Raw genomic sequence first — 23261 nt, 5'->3', positions numbered from 1 at the left:
GTGGTAGGGTTAGTACTGTCATGTGTTGGACAGTCTAGTGGTAGGGTTAGTACTGTCATGTGTTGGACACAGTCTAGTGGTAGGGTTAGTACTGCCATGTGTTGGACAGTCTAGTGGTAGGGTTAGTACTGTCATGTGTTGGACAGTCTAGTGGTAGGGTTAGTACTGTCATGTGTTGGACAGTCTAGTGGTAGCGTTAGTACTGTCATGTGTTGGACAGTCTAGTGGTAGGGTTAGTACTGTCATGTGTTGGACACAGTCTAGTGGTAGGGTTAGTACTGCCATGTGTTGGACAGTCTAGTGGTAGGGTTAGTACTGGCATGTGTTGGACAGTCTACTGGTAGGGTTAGTACTGTCATGTGTTGGACACAGTCTAGTGGTAGGGTTAGTACTGCCATGAGTTGGACAGTCTAGTGGTAGGGTTAGTACTGTCATGTGTTGGACAGTCTAGTGGTAGGGTTAGTACTGTCATGTGTTGGACAGTCTAGTGGTAGGGTTAGTACTGTCATGTGTTGGACAGTCTAGTGGTAGGGTTAGTACTGTCATGTGTTGGACAGTCTAGTGGTAGGGTTAGTACTGTCATGTGTTGGACAGTCTAGTGGTAGGGTTAGTACTGTCATGTGTTGGACAGTCTAGTGGTAGGGTTAGTACTGTCATGTGTTGGACAGTCTAGTGGTAGGGTTAGTACTGTCATGTGTTGGACACAGTCTAGTGGTAGGGTTAGTACTGTCATGTGTTGGACAGTCTAGTGGTAGGGTTAGTACTGTCATGTGTTGGACAGTCTAGTGGTAGGGTTAGTACTGTCATGTGTTGGACACAGTCTAGTGGTAGGGTTAGTACTGTCATGTGTTGGACAGTCTAGTGGTAGGATTAGTACTGTCATGTGTTGGACAGTCTAGTGGTAGGGTTAGTACTGTCATGTGTTGGACAGTCTAGTGGTAGGGTTAGTACTGTCATGTGTTGGACAGTCTAGTGGTAGGGTTAGTACTGTCATGTGTTGGACAGTCTAGTGGTAGGGTTAGTACTGTCATGTGTTGGACACAGTCTAGTGGTAGGGTTAGTACTGCCATGTGTTGGACAGTCTAGTGGTAGGGTTAGTACTGTCATGTGTTGGACAGTCTAGTGGTAGGGTTAGTACTGTCATGTGTTGGACACAGTCTAGTGGTAGGGTTAGTACTGTCATGTGTTGGACAGTCTAGTGGTAGGGTTAGTACTGTCATGTGTTGGACAGTCTAGTGGTAGGGTTAGTACTGTCATGTGTTGGACAGTCTAGTGGTAGGGTTAGTACTGTCATGTGTTGGACACAGTCTAGTGGTAGGGTTAGTACTGCCATGTGTTGGACAGTCTAGTGGTAGGGTTAGTACTGTCATGTGTTGGACAGTCTAGTGGTAGGGTTAGTACTGTCATGTGTTGGACAGTCTAGTGGTAGCGTTAGTACTGTCATGTGTTGGACAGTCTAGTGGTAGGGTTAGTACTGTCATGTGTTGGACACAGTCTAGTGGTAGGGTTAGTACTGCCATGTGTTGGACAGTCTAGTGGTAGGGTTAGTACTGGCATGTGTTGGACAGTCTAGTGGTAGGGTTAGTACTGTCATGTGTTGGACACAGTCTAGTGGTAGGGTTAGTACTGCCATGAGTTGGACAGTCTAGTGGTAGGGTTAGTACTGTCATGTGTTGGACAGTCTAGTGGTAGGGTTAGTACTGTCATGTGTTGGACAGTCTAGTGGTAGGGTTAGTACTGTCATGTGTTGGACAGTCTAGTGGTAGGGTTAGTACTGTCATGTGTTGGACAGTCTAGTGGTAGGGTTAGTACTGTCATGTGTTGGACAGTCTAGTGGTAGGGTTAGTACTGTCATGTGTTGGACAGTCTAGTGGTAGGGTTAGTACTGTCATGTGTTGGACAGTCTAGTGGTAGGGTTAGTACTGTCATGTGTTGGACAGTCTAGTGGTAGGGTTAGTACTGTCATGTGTTGGACACAGTCTAGTGGTAGGGTTAGTACTGTCATGTGTTGGACAGTCTAGTGGTAGGGTTAGTACTGTCATGTGTTGGACAGTCTAGTGGTAGGGTTAGTACTGTCATGTGTTGGACACAGTCTAGTGGTAGGGTTAGTACTGTCATGTGTTGGACAGTCTAGTGGTAGGATTAGTACTGTCATGTGTTGGACAGTCTAGTGGTAGGGTTAGTACTGTCATGTGTTGGACAGTCTAGTGGTAGGGTTAGTACTGTCATGTGTTGGACAGTCTAGTGGTAGGGTTAGTACTGTCATGTGTTGGACAGTCTAGTGGTAGGGTTAGTACTGTCATGTGTTGGACACAGTCTAGTGGTAGGGTTAGTACTGCCATGTGTTGGACAGTCTAGTGGTAGGGTTAGTACTGTCATGTGTTGGACAGTCTAGTGGTAGGGTTAGTACTGTCATGCGTTGGACAGTCTAGTGGTAGGGTTAGTACTGTCATGTGTTGGACAGTCTAGTGGTAGGGTTAGTACTGTCATGTGTTGGACACAGTCTAGTGGTAGGGTTAGTACTGCCATGTGTTGGACAGTCTAGTGGTAGGGTTAGTACTGGCATGTGTTGGACAGTCTAGTGGTAGGGTTAGTACTGTCATGTGTTGGACACAGTCTAGTGGTAGGGTTAGTACTGCCATGTGTTGGACAGTCTAGTGGTAGGGTTAGTACTGTCATGTGTTGGACAGTCTAGTGGTAGGGTTAGTACTGTCATGTGTTGGACAGTCTAGTGGTAGGGTTAGTACTGTCATGTGTTGGACACAGTCTAGTGGTAGGGTTAGTACTGCCATGTGTTGGACAGTCTAGTGGTAGGGTTAGTACTGTCATGTGTTGGACAGTCTAGTGGTAGGGTTAGTACTGTCATGTGTTGGACAGTCTAGTGGTAGCGTTAGTACTGTCATGTGTTGGACAGTCTAGTGGTAGGGTTAGTACTGTCATGTGTTGGACACAGTCTAGTGGTAGGGTTAGTACTGCCATGTGTTGGACAGTCTAGTGGTAGGGTTAGTACTGGCATGTGTTGGACAGTCTAGTGGTAGGGTTAGTACTGTCATGTGTTGGACACAGTCTAGTGGTAGGGTTAGTACTGCCATGTGTTGGACAGTCTAGTGGTAGGGTTAGTACTGTCATGTGTTGGACAGTCTAGTGGTAGGGTTAGTACTGTCATGTGTTGGACAGTCTAGTGGTAGGGTTAGTACTGTCATGTGTTGGACAGTCTAGTGGTAGGGTTAGTACTGTCATGTGTTGGACAGTCTAGTGGTAGGGTTAGTACTGTCATGTGTTGGACAGTCTAGTGGTAGGGTTAGTACTGTCATGTGTTGGACAGTCTAGTGGTAGGGTTAGTACTGTCATGTGTTGGACACAGTCTAGTGGTAGGGTTAGTACTGTCATGTGTTGGACAGTCTAGTGGTAGGGTTAGTACTGTCATGTGTTGGACAGTCTAGTGGTAGGGTTAGTACTGTCATGTGTTGGACAGTCTAGTGGTAGGGTTAGTACTGTCATGTGTTGGACAGTCTAGTGGTAGGGTTAGTACTGTCATGTGTTGGACACAGTCTACTGGTAGGGTTAGTACTGTCATGTGTTGGACACAGTCTAGTGGTAGGGTTAGTACTGTCATGTGTTGGACAGTCTAGTGGTAGGGTTAGTACTGTCATGTGTTGGACAGTCTAGTGGTAGGGTTAGTACTGTCATGTGTTGGACACAGTCTAGTGGTAGGGTTAGTACTGCCATGTGTTGGACAGTCTAGTGGTAGGGTTAGTACTGTCATGTGTTGGACAGTCTAGTGGTAGGGTTAGTACTGTCATGTGTTGGACACAGTCTAGTGGTAGGGTTAGTACTGTCATGTGTTGGACAGTCTAGTGGTAGGGTTAGTACTGTCATGTGTTGGACAGTCTAGTGGTAGGGTTAGTACTGTCATGTGTTGGACAGTCTAGTGGTAGGGTTAGTACTGTCATGTGTTGGACACAGTCTAGTGGTAGGGTTAGTACTGCCATGTGTTGGACAGTCTAGTGGTAGGGTTAGTACTGTCATGTGTTGGACAGTCTAGTGGTAGGGTTAGTACTGTCATGTGTTGGACAGTCTAGTGGTAGCGTTAGTACTGTCATGTGTTGGACAGTCTAGTGGTAGGGTTAGTACTGTCATGTGTTGGACACAGTCTAGTGGTAGGGTTAGTACTGCCATGTGTTGGACAGTCTAGTGGTAGGGTTAGTACTGGCATGTGTTGGACAGTCTAGTGGTAGGGTTAGTACTGTCATGTGTTGGACACAGTCTAGTGGTAGGGTTAGTACTGCCATGAGTTGGACAGTCTAGTGGTAGGGTTAGTACTGTCATGTGTTGGACAGTCTAGTGGTAGGGTTAGTACTGTCATGTGTTGGACAGTCTAGTGGTAGGGTTAGTACTGTCATGTGTTGGACAGTCTAGTGGTAGGGTTAGTACTGTCATGTGTTGGACAGTCTAGTGGTAGGGTTAGTACTGTCATGTGTTGGACAGTCTAGTGGTAGGGTTAGTACTGTCATGTGTTGGACAGTCTAGTGGTAGGGTTAGTACTGTCATGTGTTGGACAGTCTAGTGGTAGGGTTAGTACTGTCATGTGTTGGACAGTCTAGTGGTAGGGTTAGTACTGTCATGTGTTGGACACAGTCTAGTGGTAGGGTTAGTACTGTCATGTGTTGGACAGTCTAGTGGTAGGGTTAGTACTGTCATGTGTTGGACAGTCTAGTGGTAGGGTTAGTACTGTCATGTGTTGGACACAGTCTAGTGGTAGGGTTAGTACTGTCATGTGTTGGACAGTCTAGTGGTAGGATTAGTACTGTCATGTGTTGGACAGTCTAGTGGTAGGGTTAGTACTGTCATGTGTTGGACAGTCTAGTGGTAGGGTTAGTACTGTCATGTGTTGGACAGTCTAGTGGTAGGGTTAGTACTGTCATGTGTTGGACAGTCTAGTGGTAGGGTTAGTACTGTCATGTGTTGGACACAGTCTAGTGGTAGGGTTAGTACTGCCATGTGTTGGACAGTCTAGTGGTAGGGTTAGTACTGTCATGTGTTGGACAGTCTAGTGGTAGGGTTAGTACTGTCATGCGTTGGACAGTCTAGTGGTAGGGTTAGTACTGTCATGTGTTGGACAGTCTAGTGGTAGGGTTAGTACTGTCATGTGTTGGACACAGTCTAGTGGTAGGGTTAGTACTGCCATGTGTTGGACAGTCTAGTGGTAGGGTTAGTACTGGCATGTGTTGGACAGTCTAGTGGTAGGGTTAGTACTGTCATGTGTTGGACACAGTCTAGTGGTAGGGTTAGTACTGCCATGTGTTGGACAGTCTAGTGGTAGGGTTAGTACTGTCATGTGTTGGACAGTCTAGTGGTAGGGTTAGTACTGTCATGTGTTGGACAGTCTAGTGGTAGGGTTAGTACTGTCATGTGTTGGACACAGTCTAGTGGTAGGGTTAGTACTGCCATGTGTTGGACAGTCTAGTGGTAGGGTTAGTACTGTCATGTGTTGGACAGTCTAGTGGTAGGGTTAGTACTGTCATGTGTTGGACAGTCTAGTGGTAGCGTTAGTACTGTCATGTGTTGGACAGTCTAGTGGTAGGGTTAGTACTGTCATGTGTTGGACACAGTCTAGTGGTAGGGTTAGTACTGCCATGTGTTGGACAGTCTAGTGGTAGGGTTAGTACTGGCATGTGTTGGACAGTCTAGTGGTAGGGTTAGTACTGTCATGTGTTGGACACAGTCTAGTGGTAGGGTTAGTACTGCCATGTGTTGGACAGTCTAGTGGTAGGGTTAGTACTGTCATGTGTTGGACAGTCTAGTGGTAGGGTTAGTACTGTCATGTGTTGGACAGTCTAGTGGTAGGGTTAGTACTGTCATGTGTTGGACAGTCTAGTGGTAGGGTTAGTACTGTCATGTGTTGGACAGTCTAGTGGTAGGGTTAGTACTGTCATGTGTTGGACAGTCTAGTGGTAGGGTTAGTACTGTCATGTGTTGGACAGTCTAGTGGTAGGGTTAGTACTGTCATGTGTTGGACACAGTCTAGTGGTAGGGTTAGTACTGTCATGTGTTGGACAGTCTAGTGGTAGGGTTAGTACTGTCATGTGTTGGACAGTCTAGTGGTAGGGTTAGTACTGTCATGTGTTGGACAGTCTAGTGGTAGGGTTAGTACTGTCATGTGTTGGACAGTCTAGTGGTAGGGTTAGTACTGTCATGTGTTGGACACAGTCTACTGGTAGGGTTAGTACTGTCATGTGTTGGACACAGTCTAGTGGTAGGGTTAGTACTGTCATGTGTTGGACAGTCTAGTGGTAGGGTTAGTACTGTCATGTGTTGGACAGTCTAGTGGTAGGGTTAGTACTGTCATGTGTTGGACACAGTCTAGTGGTAGGGTTAGTACTGTCATGTGTTGGACAGTCTAGTGGTAGGGTTAGTACTGTCATGTGTTGGACAGTCTAGTGGTAGGGTTAGTACTGTCATGTGTTGGACAGTCTAGTGGTAGGGTTAGTACTGTCATGTGTTGGACACAGTCTAGTGGTAGGGTTAGTACTGCCATGTGTTGGACAGTCTAGTGGTAGGGTTAGTACTGTCATGTGTTGGACAGTCTAGTGGTAGGGTTAGTACTGTCATGTGTTGGACAGTCTAGTGGTAGCGTTAGTACTGTCATGTGTTGGACAGTCTAGTGGTAGGGTTAGTACTGTCATGTGTTGGACACAGTCTAGTGGTAGGGTTAGTACTGCCATGTGTTGGACAGTCTAGTGGTAGGGTTAGTACTGGCATGTGTTGGACAGTCTAGTGGTAGGGTTAGTACTGTCATGTGTTGGACACAGTCTAGTGGTAGGGTTAGTACTGCCATGTGTTGGACAGTCTAGTGGTAGGGTTAGTACTGTCATGTGTTGGACAGTCTAGTGGTAGGGTTAGTACTGTCATGTGTTGGACAGTCTAGTGGTAGGGTTAGTACTGTCATGTGTTGGACAGTCTAGTGGTAGGGTTAGTACTGTAATGTGTTGGACAGTCTAGTGGTAGGGTTAGTACTGTCATGTGTTGGACAGTCTAGTGGTAGGGTTAGTACTGTCATGTGTTGGACAGTCTAGTGGTAGGGTTAGTACTGTCATGTGTTGGACAGTCTAGTGGTAGGGTTAGTACTGTCATGTGTTGGGCAGTCTAGTGGTAGGGTTAGTACTGTCATGTGTTGGACACAGTCTAGTGGTAGGGTTAGTACTGTCATGTGTTGGACAGTCTAGTGGTAGGGTTAGTACTGTCATGTGTTGGACAGTCTAGTGGTAGGGTTAGTACTGTCATGTGTTGGACACAGTCTAGTGGTAGGGTTAGTACTGTCATGTGTTGGACAGTCTAGTGGTAGGATTAGTACTGTCATGTGTTGGACAGTCTAGTGGTAGGGTTAGTACTGTCATGTGTTGGACAGTCTAGTGGTAGGGTTAGTACTGTCATGTGTTGGACAGTCTAGTGGTAGGGTTAGTACTGTCATGTGTTGGACAGTCTAGTGGTAGGGTTAGTACTGTCATGTGTTGGACACAGTCTAGTGGTAGGGTTAGTACTGCCATGTGTTGGACAGTCTAGTGGTAGGGTTAGTACTGTCATGTGTTGGACAGTCTAGTGGTAGGGTTAGTACTGTCATGCGTTGGACAGTCTAGTGGTAGGGTTAGTACTGTCATGTGTTGGACAGCCTAGTGGTAGGGTTAGTACTGTCATGTGTTGGACACAGTCTAGTGGTAGGGTTAGTACTGCCATGTGTTGGACAGTCTAGTGGTAGGGTTAGTACTGGCATGTGTTGGACAGTCTAGTGGTAGGGTTAGTACTGTCATGTGTTGGACACAGTCTAGTGGTAGGGTTAGTACTGCCATGTGTTGGACAGTCTAGTGGTAGGGTTAGTACTGTCATGTGTTGGACAGTCTAGTGGTAGGGTTAGTACTGTCATGTGTTGGACAGTCTAGTGGTAGGGTTAGTACTGTCATGTGTTGGACACAGTCTAGTGGTAGGGTTAGTACTGCCATGTGTTGGACAGTCTAGTGGTAGGGTTATTACTGTCATGTGTTGGACAGTCTAGTGGTAGGGTTAGTACTGTCATGTGTTGGACAGTCTAGTGGTAGCGTTAGTACTGTCATGTGTTGGACAGTCTAGTGGTAGGGTTAGTACTGTCATGTGTTGGACACAGTCTAGTGGTAGGGTTAGTACTGCCATGTGTTGGACAGTCTAGTGGTAGGGTTAGTACTGGCATGTGTTGGACAGTCTAGTGGTAGGGTTAGTACTGTCATGTGTTGGACACAGTCTAGTGGTAGGGTTAGTACTGCCAGGTGTTGGACATTCTAGTGGTAGGGTTAGTACTGTCATGTGTTGGACAGTCTAGTGGTAGGGTTAGTACTGTCATGTGTTGGACAGTCTAGTGGTAGGATTAGTACTGTCATGTGTTGGACAGTCTAGTGGTAGGGTTAGTACTGTCATGTGTTGGACAGTCTAGTGGTAGGGTTAGTACTGTCATGTGTTGGACAGTCTAGTGGTAGGGTTAGTACTGTCATGTGTTGGACAGTCTAGTGGTAGGGTTAGTACTGTCATGTGTTGGACAGTCTAGTGGTAGGGTTAGTACTGTCATGTGTTGGACAGTCTAGTGGTAGGGTTAGTACTGTCATGTGTTGGACACAGTCTAGTGGTAGGGTTAGTACTGTCATGTGTTGGACAGTCTAGTGGTAGGGTTAGTACTGTCATGTGTTGGACAGTCTAGTGGTAGGGTTAGTACTGTCATGTGTTGGACACAGTCTAGTGGTAGGGTTAGTACTGTCATGTGTTGGACAGTCTAGTGGTAGGGTTAGTACTGTCATGTGTTGGACAGTCTAGTGGTAGGGTTAGTACTGTCATGTGTTGGACAGTCTAGTGGTAGGGTTAGTACTGTCATGTGTTGGACAGTCTAGTGGTAGGGTTAGTACTGTCATGTGTTGGACAGTCTAGTGGTAGGGTTAGTACTGTCATGTGTTGGACACAGTCTAGTGGTAGGGTTAGTACTGCCATGTGTTGGACAGTCTAGTGGTAGGGTTAGTACTGTCATGTGTTGGACAGTCTAGTGGTAGGGTTAGTACTGTCATGTGTTGGACAGTCTAGTGGTAGGGTTAGTACTGTCATGTGTTGGACAGTCTAGTGGTAGGGTTAGTACTGTCATGTGTTGGACAGTCTAGTGGTAGGGTTAGTACTGTCATGTGTTGGACAGTCTAGTGGTAGGGTTAGTACTGTCATGTGTTGGACAGTCTAGTGGTAGGGTTAGTACTGTCATGTGTTGGACAGTCTAGTGGTAGGATTAGTACTGTCATGTGTTGGACAGTCTAGTGGTAGGGTTAGTACTGTCATGTGTTGGACAGTCTAGTGGTAGGGTTAGTACTGTCATGTGTTGGACAGTCTAGTGGTAGGGTTAGTACTGTCATGTGTTGGACAGTCTAGTGGTAGGGTTAGTACTGTCATGTGTTGGACAGTCTAGTGGTAGGGTTAGTACTGTCATGTGTTGGACAGTCTAGTGGTAGGGTTAGTACTGTCATGTGTTGGACACAGTCTAGTGGTAGGGTTAGTACTGTCATGTGTTGGACAGTCTAGTGGTAGGGTTAGTACTGTCATGTGTTGGACAGTCTAGTGGTAGGGTTAGTACTGTCATGTGTTGGACACAGTCTAGTGGTAGGGTTAGTACTGTCATGTGTTGGACAGTCTAGTGGTAGGATTAGTACTGTCATGTGTTGGACAGTCTAGTGGTAGGGTTAGTACTGTCATGTGTTGGACAGTCTAGTGGTAGGGTTAGTACTGTCATGTGTTGGACAGTCTAGTGGTAGGGTTAGTACTGTCATGTGTTGGACAGTCTAGTGGTAGGGTTAGTACTGTCATGTGTTGGACACAGTCTAGTGGTAGGGTTAGTACTGCCATGTGTTGGACAGTCTAGTGGTAGGGTTAGTACTGTCATGTGTTGGACAGTCTAGTGGTAGGGTTAGTACTGTCATGTGTTGGACAGTCTAGTGGTAGGGTTAGTACTGTCATGTGTTGGACAGTCTAGTGGTAGGGTTAGTACTGTCATGTGTTGGACAGTCTAGTGGTAGGGTTAGTACTGTCATGTGTTGGACACAGTCTAGTGGTAGGGTTAGTACTGCCATGTGTTGGACAGTCTAGTGGTAGGGTTAGTACTGTCATGTGTTGGACAGTCTAGTGGTAGGGTTAGTACTGTCATGTGTTGGACAGTCTAGTGGTAGGGTTAGTACTGTCATGTGTTGGACAGTCTAGTGGCAGGGTTAGTACTGTCATGTGTTGGACACAGTCTAGTGGTAGGGTTAGTACTGCCATGTGTTGGACAGTCTAGTGGTAGGGTTAGTACTGGCATGTGTTGGACAGTCTAGTGGTAGGGTTAGTACTGTCATGTGTTGGACACAGTCTAGTGGTAGGGTTAGTACTGCCATGTGTTGGACAGTCTAGTGGTAGGGTTAGTACTGTCATGTGTTGGACAGTCTAGTGGTAGGGTTAGTACTGTCATGTGTTGGACAGTCTAGTGGTAGGGTTAGTACTGTCATGTGTTGGACAGTCTAGTGGTAGGGTTAGTACTGTCATGTGTTGGACAGTCTAGTGGTAGGGTTAGTACTGTCATGTGTTGGACAGTCTAGTGGTAGGGTTAGTACTGTCATGTGTTGGACACAGTCTAGTGGTAGGGTTAGTACTGTCATGTGTTGGACAGTCTAGTGGTAGGGTTAGTACTGTCATGTGTTGGACAGTCTAGTGGTAGGGTTAGTACTGTCATGTGTTGGACAGTCTAGTGGTAGGGTTAGTACTGTCATGTGTTGGACACAGTCTAGTGGTAGGGTTAGTACTGTCATGTGTTGGACAGTCTAGTGGTAGGGTTAGTACTGTCATGTGTTGGACAGTCTAGTGGTAGGGTTAGTACTGTCATGTGTTGGACAGTCTAGTGGTAGGGTTAGTACTGTCATGTGTTGGACACAGTCTAGTGGTAGGGTTAGTACTGTCATGTGTGCTCCCTCATTTGTTTATTCAATTATGCACTCCCTGAACTTGCTTGCCAACTCCCAGCGCACTCGTTACAAGTACTGTGAACTGGTGTGTCAATTCTTACTCTGTGTGAGTAACTAAACGTAAAATGTCAAGCTTTCCTGTCAGTGCATAGATTTTACACTTGTGTTGTGTCACCGTGACTGCAAGGATAGAGATCTCAAACTTTTGTGCTTGTGTGTGTGTCAGTACAGATATTGAAAACAGGTGACTAAATCAATGTAAAATGAGAGTGTAAGTAGGTCAGTCCAGGTTTAAAGAGGAAACATACATAGTATAGCCCAGCCTGAGGCTCCTAGCAGGAGGTTGACACACTCTCTAACTCCACACTGCTGTTTGTTCTTCCATTGGACATCCTGCTTGGTCAGACAGCTACAGTAGCAGCAACAGTTTAACTTTCCTTTACACCCTGTCCTGGCCCTTAGCCTCAGCCATCCAAACCTCCAGACCTTTAGGCGTACATTACACTACCATTCAAAAGTTTGAGGTCACTTAGAAATGTCCTTGTTTTCCATGAAAACATACATGAAATGAGTTGCAAAATGAATAGGAAATATAGTCAAGATGTTGACAAGGTCATAAATAATGATTTTTCACTGAAATAATAATTGTGTCCTTCAAACTTTGCTTCGTCAAAGAATCCTCCATTTGCAGCAATTACAGCCCTGCAGACCTTTGGCATTCTAGTTGTCAATTTTTTGAGGTAATCTGAAGAGATTTCAACCCATGCTTCCTGAAGCACCTCCCACAAGTTGGATTGGCTTGATGGGCACTTCTTGCGTACCATACGGTCAAGCTTCTCCCACAACAGCTCAATAAGGTTGAGATCCGGTGACTGTGTTGGCCACTCCATTATAGACAGAATACCAGCTGACTGCTTCTTCCCTAAATAGTTCTTGCATAGTTTGGAGCTGTGCTTTGGGTCATTGTCCTGTTGTAGGAGGAAATTGGCTCCAATTATGCACCATCCACAGAGTATGGCATGGCGTGGCAAAATTGAGTGATAGCCTTCCTTCTTCAAGATCCCTTTTACCCTGTACAAATCTCCCACTTTACCATCACCAAAGCACCCCCAGACCATCACATTGCCTCCACCATGCCTGACAGATGGCGTCAAGCACTCCTACAGCATCTTTAATTTTTTCTGTCTCACGAATGTTCTTCTTTGTGATCCGAACACCTCAAACTTAGATTTGTCTGTCCATAACACTTTTTTCCAATCTTCCTCTGTCCAGTGTCTGTGTTCGTTTGCCCATCTTAATCTTTTATTTTTATTGGCCAGTCTGAGAAATGGCTTTTTCTTTGCAACTCTGCCTAGAAGGCCAGCATCCCGGAGTTGCCTCTTCACTGTTGACGTTGAGACTGGTGTTTTGCGGGTACTATTTAATGAAGCTGCCAGTTGAGGACGTGTGAGGCGTCTGTTTCTCAAACTAGACACTCTAATGTACTTGTCCTCTTGCTCAGTTGTGCACGGGGCCTCCCTCTCCTCTTTCTGTTGTTCTGGTTAGAGCCAGTTTGCGCTGTTCTGTGAAGGGAGTAGTACACAGCGTTGTACGAGCTCTTCAGTTTCTTGGCAATTTCTCGCATGGAATAGCCTTCATTTCTCAGATCAAGAATAGACTGACGAGTTTCAGAAGAAAGTTATTTGTTTCTGTCCATTTTGAGCCTGTAATCGAACCCACAAATCCTGATGCTCCAGATACTCAATTAATCGAAAGAAGGCCCATTTTATTGATTCTTTAATCAGCATAACAGTTTTCAGCTGTGATAACATAATTGCAAAAGGGTTTTCTAATGATCAATTAGCCTTTTAAAACGATAAACTTGGATTAGCTAGCAGAACGTACCATTGGAACACAGGAGTGATGGTTACTGATAATGGGCCTCTGTACACCTATGTAGATATTCCATAAAAAAATCAGCTGTTTCCAGCTACAATAGTCATTTACAACATTAACAATGTCTACACTGTATTTCTGATCAATTTTATGTTATTTTAATGGACAAAAAATGTGCTTTTCTTTCAAAAACAAGGACATTTCTAAGTGACCCCAAACTTTTGAACTGTAGTGTATGTATGTATGTATGTATGTATGTATGTATGTATGTATGTATGTATGTATGTATGTATGTATGTATGTATGTATGTATGTATGTATGTATGTATGTACGTATGTATGTATGTATGTATGTATGTATGTATGTATGTATGTATGTATGTACGTACGTACGTACGTACGTACGTACGTACGTACGTACGTATGTATGTATGTATGTATGTATGTATGTATGTATGTATGTATGTATGTATGTATGTATGTATGAACATATGTATGGGGCCCTTGTTCTTAACTGGAAATGTAACTGGAAGTACACGCAAGCAACTCACTCTCACCCAAATTTCCCATTGACATTAATACTTAATATAGGCAAGAGTATGATGTACTAACACACATACACTGTGTGGTAGAATTATGTGATTGAAATAAGATATAAAAGTAAATTAAATAAATGAAAAAGTTTGTTAGCAGAGAGGGAAATCTACAAAAAAGTTTAAGGTTTGGGTCCATTTTCACCTTCTTGGTGGCCTCCCCCTCCCCCCGTGGGCTACAGGGGGCTGGTGTCCACAGCATGCTGGGAGCGATGCACACAGACAGATTGAAGGCATTCATCTGGTTGTCTTCTGCATTTCCTTGAATACAGTGGAGCACGGCAACCACGTGTCTGAGAAGCAACAGGTTTTCACTGGGCAGAAGATGGACTAACCTGAGGTGGGGGGGGGGGGTGACAAAATAATCAGTGATGAAAACACAACATTGACAACATCTGGTAAGACTGGATGTGTCAGACAAAGATTTAAATAGTGGGCAGAGAATGATGAGGGTGATCTTTGTTTTTCCTATGTGTTTGTGAAGGTGCGATACGGGGAGTGTCAGTACCTATGGATGGCTAGCCATTTCTCCTCTCCCTCCTCTCGCTCCATCACTCTAACCCACTGCTCATACAGATCCACACAAAGCAGACTGCCTGGAACGTTCCGCAGGAAGTCCTGTTGGGGAACACAACCATAGGGACACAATTTAGGTTAGAACACATCACCACATACAGTTGAAGTCGGAAGTTTACATACACCTTAGGCAAATACATTTAAACTCAGTTCTTCACCATTCCTGACATTTAATCCTAGTAAAAATTCCCTGTTTTAGGTCAGTTAGAATCACCACTTTATTTTAAGAATGTGAAATGTCAGAATAATAGTAGAGAGAATGATTTATTTCAGCTTTTATTTCTTTCATCACATTCCCAGTGGGTCAGAAGTTTACATACACTCAAATAGTATTTGACTTCAACTGTAAGTGTATGTAAACTTCCGACTTCAACTGTATGCTTCTTTTCAGTAGAGATGATATGAATCCTGAAAATATGGCACGTAAAGTAGAACAGAATGCTATGAAAGAATCTGTGCAACTCAACTATTATGCAGTAATATTATAGAGTAGTTGAGAGATGGCACAGCCAGATGTGTTTTTACTGAAGGAATCTATCCTTTTACATTCAACAGTGTTTGTTTGTCAGCTCAGTTGTTTTCAGTTTGTTGGCTAGGATTGGGTATAGTAATATAGTAATATGCTTAACTGAACAGCAGCATGTGTTCTGTGTGTGTGTGTGTGTCCTGTTCTGTCTGATCTAATACAGCTACAGGTTTCCAGTAAAGCCTCCCAACATGTGCTTTGAATTGAGTGTGTTTTTCTACCTAAGCTTTGTCTTCCACTCCAATCACTTCACTACTTTCTGTCTGTCTAAGACTTTCTATGATTTCAAACACACACACACACACACACACACACACACACACACACACACACACACACACACACACACACACACACACACACACACACACACACACACACACACACACACACACACACACACACACACACACACACACACACACGATATGGCGGTGAATATGTGTGTCTACAGCTGTGTTAGCTCTGTGCTGTGAATTATTCTAATGTGTTGAAGCAGGATGAAACAGATCCTTCAAACCTCCTCTCTCTCATGTCCCATTTTATCTGATCTGACAAGCCTGGCTAAACCCTTTAAACTCTGATTAATACAAAAGGACCCTGGTGTATGTGTGTGTGTGGTGTGTGTATGTGTGTTTGCTTGCGTTCTGTCCTACCTTGAAGACTGCGGCGGTGACGAACACAGACTCGTGTGTGAGTGTGTGTGTGTCCTCTGTCCCATTGTCCAGTCTGTCTCTCAGCTCTCTGCAGGCTTTGGCCCCTGCAGAGCGACGGAATATACCCCTGGTGTAGGGACCCTCCTGGTACAGAAACACCAGCATGTCCATGACAGGTTTGGGCAGGGTGTGGTCAGGGGGGCAGACGGAACTGAGAGACCGTCCGAACAGGCGTCCCGGGGTGAGGGACTGGGAGGTGGGGGACAGGGGGACACCATCCAGTTGGCTACTGGACCCCCTCCAGAAGGCCCAGTTTATCAACAACCTCTTCCTCTTAACAGACTTCTGACCTGGCTCTATGGAGAGAGAGAGAGGGGGGGGGGGGGGGGGGGGGGTTAGTCCAACATTAAAGACACTATTCTAATATGAAGTAGGGCATACTGCTCAATAAAACACAACGAGAGGGAGAGAGATGAAGACTTAATGGTGTTTGGAGAGAGCAGAGGAAGGGGGAAAATGAGAGAATGGTAGTGAGAGAGAGAGAGAGAGAGAGAGAGAGAGAGAGAGAGAGAGAGAGAGAGAGAGAGAGAGAGAGAGAGAGAGAGAGAGAGAGAGAGAGAGAGAGAGAGAGAGAGAGAGAGACAGAGAGAGAGAGACAGAGAGAGAGAGAGAGAGACAGAGAGAGAGAGAGAGAGACAGAGAGAGAGAGACAGAGAGAGACAGAGAGAGACAGAGAGAGACAGAGAGAGACAGAGAGAGAAAGAGTGTTTGTGTGTGCTTAGTGAAACCATATTTCTGAGACTTGGTATATCATGTTAAGTAGCTGTGAGTGTTCATATAGTGGCACGAAAAAGTATGTGAACCCTTTGGAATTATTTGGATTTCTGCATAAATTGGTAATCAAATTTGATCTGATCTTCATCTAAGTCACAACAATAGACAAACATTGTGTGCTTAAACTAATAACACACAAATTATTGTATTTTTCTTGTCTATATTGAATACATAACTTAAATATTCACAGTGTAGGTCGGAAAAAGTATGTGAACCTCTAGGCTAATGAATTGGAGTCAGGATTGGAGTCAGGACTCAGCTAACCTGGAGTCCAATCAATGAGACGAGATTGGAGAAATTGGTTAGAGCTGCCCTGCCCTATAAAAAACACTCACAAAATTTCAGTTTGCTATTCACAAGAAGCATTGCCTGATGTGATCCATGCCTTGAACAAAAGAGATCTCAGAAGACTTGCATAAAGCTGGAAAGGGTTACAAAGGTATCTCTAAAAGCCTTGATGTGCATCAGTCCATGGTAAGACAAATTGTCTATAAATTGAGAAAGTTCAGCACTGTAGCTACTCTCCCTAGGAGTGGCCGTCCTGTAAAGATGACGGTAAGAGCACAGTGCAGAATGCTCAATGGGGTTAAGAAGAATCCTAGAGTGTCAGCTAAAGACTTACAGAAATCTCTGGAACATGCTAACATCTCTGTTGACGAGTCTACGATACGTAAAACACTAAACAAAAATGGTGTTCATGGGAGGACACCACGGAAGAAGCCACTGCTGTCCAAAAGAAACATTGCTGCACGTCTGAAGTTTGCAAAAGTGCACCTGGATGTTCCAAAATATTCTGTGGACAGATGAAACTCCAGTTGAGTTGTTTGGAAGGAACAATGTAGAAAAAAAGGCACAGCACACCAACATCAAAACCTCATCCCAACTGTAAACTATGGTGGACGGAGCATCATGGTTTGGGGCGGCTTTGCTGCCTCAGGGCCTGGACAGCTTGCTATCTTCGACGGAAAAATTAATTCCCAAGTTTATCAAGACATTTTGCAGGAGAATGTTAGGCTATTTGTCCGCCAATTGAAGCTCAACAGAAGTTGGGTGATGCAACAGGACAACGACCCAAAACACAGAAGTAAATCAACAACAGAATGGCTTCAACACAAGAAAATACACCTTCTGGAGTGGCCCAGTCAGAGTCCTGACCTCAACCCTATTGAGATGCTGTGGCATGACCTCAAGAGAACAGTTCACACCAGACATCCCAAGAATATTGCTGAACTGAAACAGTTTTGTAAAGAGGAATGGTCCAAAATTCCTCCTGACCGTTGTGCAGGTCTGATCCGCAACTACAGAAAACGTTTGGTTGAGGTTATTGTGCCAAAGGAGGGTCAACCAGTTATTAAATCCAAGGGTTCACATACTTTTCCCACCCTGCAAACCCTGGAAACGTAACCCTTTTTTTCTGTTGATCCGATCACTGTCGGTAAGGGGTCTCATACCTATGAGCGGAGCCTGTCTGAGGCCCACCCGGCTGGGCTTGTTCAATAAAGACATGAAAACGTATAATTGTTTGTGTGTTACAAGTTTAAGCAGACTGTGTTTGTCTATTGTTGTGACCTAGATGAAGGTCAGATCAAATTTTATGACCAGTTTATGCAGAAATCCAGGTATTTCCAAAGGGTTCACATACTTTTTCTTGCCACTGTATGTTACATCCCGTGTGTGTCTATGAACAGTACCAGTCAAAAGTTTGGACACACCTACTCATTCAAGGGTTTTTCTTTATTTTTACTATTTTCTACATTGTAGAGTAATATTGAAGTCATCAAAACTATGAAATAACACATATGGAATCATATAGTAACCCAAAAAGTGTTCAACAAATCAAAATAATGTCCTTTGCTCGTGTTTCTTGGCCCAAGCAAGTCTCTTCTTATTATTGGTGTCCTTCAGTAGTGGTTTCTTTGCAGCAATTCGACCATGAAGGCCTGATTCACGCAGTCTCCTCTGAAAAATTGATGTTGAGATGTGTCTGTTACTTGAACTCTGTGAAGCATTTATTTGGGCTGCAATTGCTGAGGCTGGTAACTCTAATGAACTTATTCTCATGTCTTAAAGTAATGATGGACTGTTGTTTCTCTTTGGTTATTTGAGCTGTTCTTGCCATAATATGGACTTGGTCTTTTACCAAATAGGGCTATCTTCTGTATACCCCCCTTACCTTGTCACAACACAACTGATTGGCTCAACGCATTAAGAAGGAAAGAAATTCCACAAATTAACAAGGCACACTTGTTCATTGAAATGCATTCCAGGTGACTACCTTATGAAGCTGGTTGAGAGAATGCCAAGAGTGTGCAAAGCAGTCATCAAGGCAAAGGATGGCTACTTTGAAGAATCTCAAATATAAAATATATTTTGATTTGTTGAACACTTTTTTGGTTACTACATGATTCCATATGTGTTATTTCATAGTTGTGATGTCTTCACTATTATTTTACAATGTAGAAAATGGTAAAAATAAAGAAAAACCAATGAATGAGTAGGTGTGTCCAAACTTTTGACTGGTACTGTATGTCTGACAGACTATGAGCTCCCTGTCTGTGTGTTTATTTGAGTTACGTTGCGCGTGTGGGTACCTGTTTGTCTGTCTACTTGGACTTTCTGGATAAAAACATTAAATAAAGCACAGTTTATACTGTGTTTATGGGGGGGGGGGGGGGGGGGGGACGACGACACACACAATAAAAGGCCCTTCCACAATAGTGGCACAACACCCCTAGCTGCCAGGACCCTGCACGTTCAAATCTGACTTTAACACTCCACTCCAGCTTTACACTCAGTTACATTTTGGAATCCAAATCAAAAACAACATTGTTATAGAGCCGCTCCAACATTCTTAAACGAGCTCAAGCATCGTTAAAAGTTTATAAAGTTGTAAATCACGCATCACTATACACCAGTGTGAGAAATCTTGGAGAGGGGGAATATTTAAAAGAGAGGGAACGAGGGGGAGAGAAAGAGAGAGAGGGCTGGTTGTATGGGCAATGTTTTGATCCTTTTATGGATTTTATTGGATCCATTTGGGCTTGTTGCAAAACAGATGCCATATTTCTCTCCCAGCCAATAAAAACCTTTCATTTTCTGGATGGATTGGTAAAAATATTTGGTGTCATAGCAGAGTTGACACACAAATCCATCAGTGACACCCTTCGCTATGATTGTAAAACACTTGTTAGATGGAAATAATTAGGCTGGTGTAGCGAATATGGGACGGTATGGTTAAATGGAGGCTTATGTAAGAACTTGACGGGGATAGAGAGGAATCTGAGGGTCTTGTGGGTGATTCAGTGGAGCGTCCTCAACGAGCATCCTGGAACACATTCCCACACACACTCTGTCTATGTTCTCTCTCTCTCTCTCTCTCTCTCTCGCTCTCATTCCGTACTTTCAGAGAGAAAGACGTATGAGGGAAAAGAAGGAGGTATGAAGTAAAAAAGTGCAAAAAAGGGAGGCAACACATTTTTTAAGGAAACGTAACCCTTTTTTTCTGTTGATCCGATCACTGTCGGTAAGGGGTCTCATACCTATGAGCGGAGCCTGTCTGAGGCCCACCCGGCTGGGCTTGAGGATGAACTGGCACTGGGTGTCTGGAGGGAGACACTGGTCCAGCAGCATCGCCCCCTGGTCCTCCGGAGGAGGAACTGCATCCTTCCCTCCATCTCCTCCTGCTCCCACATTACGAATGTGACTCATCTTGATACTGAAGGGAAACTCGTGCCCTGAGGGGTAAGAGAGGAGAGGGCGCAGAGGTTAGACGTCAGGGGACGTGAGTCTGTCCTGAGATGTGACCAGACCAGGTTTACAGTATTCAGCTAGTATTTTATCTACCTCGTCGTTAACGGAAGGAAAAATACCAAAGCAGAGCAAATTTTGACCGCAGAGTAGAGTTGGAGTAGGTAGAAGTTGCCCCTGACCACTGATTAAGGTCAACTGCTACCAAAAACTAAATGAGATGGATATGGCTGAGTGTAAAAGGGCTGAGTAGGGTTTGGTAATGGAGGTAAACTCACCAATCAGAGGATAGGGGGAGTCATCCTTACAGGAGCTCATCCACAACTGGTGGTCTTTCACACAGCCCTGGAGAGAGAGAGAGAGAGAGAGAGAGAGAGAGAGAGAGAGAGAGAGAGAGAGAGAGAGAGAGAGAGAGAGAGAGAGAGAGAGAGAGAGAGAGAGAGAGAGAGAGAGAGAGAGAGAGAGAGAGAGAGAGAGAGAGAGAGAGAGAGAGAGAGAGAGAGAGAGAGAGAGAAAAAGAATGGCACCAGGGGACACACTTCCAAAACATACACACTCACACACACAAGCACACACACTCAGAAACAAGCGCACACACTTACCGAAATGCCAAACAGCTGTAGTGCCATTCGGATTACATCAGTGGTGCTGTCGGAATTACTGACAGCTAGAGTCTTAGCCTGGGGAAAAGCACAAAAACATGAAATAAATGAACACAAGCACACACACAACCATGAAAGAACCCCCCCACACACACAGACCTGCACCACCGCATTCATAAACTTACATAAGCACAATTCCCAATGTCCTTTGCAAATATTTTCAAAGGAATGGTCTTGGGGTCATCCTTCTCTTTCTCTTCATTTATTCGACTGGAGGAATGAGAAAATAAAACTTTATTTCACACAAGCCATACTTCTAGAGTAAGTTATGAACAATATTGTCTCCCGTCAATTTTGGTTACCTTTTGATGAGAGAAAGCCACTTCTCCTTGTGCTCCACAGAACTGCAGACAGAAGAGACCGAAAATAAGAAGGGGAAATGAAGTCGGATAACCATCTTATTTTTCTCATCTTCTCTTACAAAATGTGTCCCTGTAAAACTGCATAGTTCCTATGAATTCCTGGTGTCAATGCATATAGTGTGTGTGTGTGATATTTTGCAATCCCTGGCTCTCTGTGGTCAGAGTAAGGGGGGGTTACGATTAGGAATATGACCCAGGTTGTGGTGTGGTGGAGGGTTGAGAATTTACTGTTCTAGAGGTTGTTCCTTGTTCTGAGACACAGAATAACAAGTCCTGACTGTGCTGTGCATACTCAATTAGGATTTATTAAAGGGACCTTCTCACTATAAGTACAGAGTATACAGTAATAATACACTAACCAGTCTGCTTTCATACATAAGTGTGTGTGTATGTGTGTGTGTGTGTGTGTGTGTGTGTGTGTGTGTGTCTGTGTGAAGGAATGTCTGCATGCATACGTGCGGTCGTGTGTGTGTGTGTGTGTGTGTGTGTGTGTGTGTGTGTGTGTGTGTGTGTGTGTGTGTGTGTGTGTGTGTGTGTGTGTGTGTGTGTGTGTGTGTGCGGTCGTGTGTGTGTGTGTGTGTGTGTGTGTGTGTGTGTGTGTGTGTGTGTGTGTGTGTGTGTGTGTGTGTGTGTGTGTGTGTGTGTGTGTGTGTACCTGAATGTGGCGACACAGTTGAAAGTGGGCCAGCCCATGACGAAGCTCCTTTCTGGACTGGTGGTGCCTTCACACACATCCTCCATACAGCCTGCTGTCCACATCTCACACATACGCACCTGAGCCTTCAGCTTGAAGTGTGTGGACGACCTGCAGGAAACACAAGAGGGTCACAAACAGTTTAACATACTAGCACACACACACACACACACTGAATCACATATTTCTGAGCACATACAGTACATGAATTAATATCCATGGTCGAATTCTCAACATTCCTACATTATATATATATATAAAATAAAAAAATTCTACATTGTTGAATAATGGTGAAGACATCAAAACTATGAAATAACACTTATGGAATAATGTAGTAACCCAAACATTTGAGATTCTTCAAAGTAGCCACCCTTTAACTTGATGACAGCTTTCCACTCTCGAATTGCCAGGGTCGAGATGAGTTGATGCCATCAGCGTGCCCCGGAGACGGGACGGGCCATGCAGTAAACCACGTCACTTCCTGTTGGGCCCACAGCGAACCACCAGCACCCATGGTCCCGGTGAAAGTCAACAGTCACGACACCCACGCTCTGTTCGATTCCGGGAGTGTGGTAACGCTTGTACAAGCGCGCCTGCTGGCCCATCCGACCGACCGTGGTGAGGAGATGTCCGTCTCCTGTGTTCACAGCAACACCAAGTGGTATTCGACCGGGCAGGCCACCATCGTGATGCCACAAGGGAGCTGCCAGATGGTGGTAGGTGCCGTACCTGAATTGTCCAGTACCCCTCCTTGTGGGACGAGATTGTCCTCTGTTCACGGAACTGTGGAGGCACGAGCTTGGAAAAAGAGTATGAGCCGTCGACCGACGAGAGCGGGGTCGGACTGCCGCCTGTGCGACCCCGAAGCAAGTGGTTGCCAGCCCCGGGTCTACGAACCAACCCGCAGAGATACCTGCCCTGAGACCCCTGAGGGTACAGTTTGGGACCACCCAGTGGGAGGATCCAAACTTGAGCCGCCGCGGCCCAGGTGATAGCGGTGGATGGCCAGCTGTTGTATCAGGTGTTGCACGAACAGGTGGAACTTCAAAAAGTGTTGGTGCTGCCGCCAGTACGTCGGAACTGTTCTTCAGTTGGTCCACACTTATTTGTTGGGGGCGCACCTGGGAATGGAGAAAACCCGGAAACGGATCGCCGCACGGTTCCACTGGCCAGGATTTTAAATGTATTTATTTAACCTTTGTTTAACGAGGCAAGTCAGTTAAGAACAAATTCTTATTTACAATGACGGCTTACCAAAAGGCAAAAGGCCTCCTGCGGAGACGTGGGCCTGGGATAAAAAAATAAATAAATAAATCCAATATGAATATTGGACAAAACACACATCATGCCAAGAGAGACAACACAACACTACATAAAGAGAAACCTAAGACAACAACATAGCAAGGCAGCAACATGACAACACACCATAGTAGCAACACAACATAACATAGCAACAACATGGTAGCAACACAACATGGTAGCAGCACAAAACACGGTACAAACATTATTGGGCACAGACAACAGCACAAACGGCAAGAAGGTAGAGACAACAATACATCACACAAAGCAGCCACAACTGTCAGTAAGAGTGTCCATGATTGATTATTTGAATGGAGAGATTGAGATAAAACTGTCCAGTTTGAGTGTTTGTTGCAGCTCATTCCAGTCGCTAGCTACAGCGAACTGAAAAGAAGAGCGACCCAGGGATGTGTGTGTACTTTGGGGACCTTTAACAGAATGTGACTGGC

The 23261-nt window shown here is 44.9% G+C and overlaps 1 protein-coding gene across 3 annotated transcripts in view; it reads right to left on the bottom strand.

Moving 5' to 3' along the window:
* LOC120058428 (rho GTPase-activating protein 20-like) overlaps nt 1-23261 on the bottom strand; it is a 54168-nt gene that overhangs the window by 8823 nt on the left and 22084 nt on the right. For all 3 annotated transcript variants that reach the window (XM_039007080.1, XM_039007081.1, XM_039007082.1), the window contains 9 exons: nt 21475-21624; nt 20760-20801; nt 20583-20667; nt 20398-20475; nt 20074-20140; nt 19588-19782; nt 15215-15570; nt 13965-14074; nt 13602-13791 (listed from right to left, as the gene is read on the bottom strand). In XM_039007080.1, coding sequence (XP_038863008.1) covers nt 13602-13791; nt 13965-14074; nt 15215-15570; nt 19588-19782; nt 20074-20140; nt 20398-20475; nt 20583-20667; nt 20760-20801; nt 21475-21624 — 1273 coding nt within the window. The remainder of the gene's footprint in view (nt 1-13601; nt 13792-13964; nt 14075-15214; nt 15571-19587; nt 19783-20073; nt 20141-20397; nt 20476-20582; nt 20668-20759; nt 20802-21474; nt 21625-23261) is intronic.

The sequence above is a fragment of the Salvelinus namaycush genome, chromosome 13 (assembly GCF_016432855.1).
Source record: "Salvelinus namaycush isolate Seneca chromosome 13, SaNama_1.0, whole genome shotgun sequence".
Classification (NCBI taxonomy): domain Eukaryota; kingdom Metazoa; phylum Chordata; class Actinopteri; order Salmoniformes; family Salmonidae; genus Salvelinus; species Salvelinus namaycush.
This window is presented reverse-complemented; position numbering and strand designations above follow the sequence as displayed.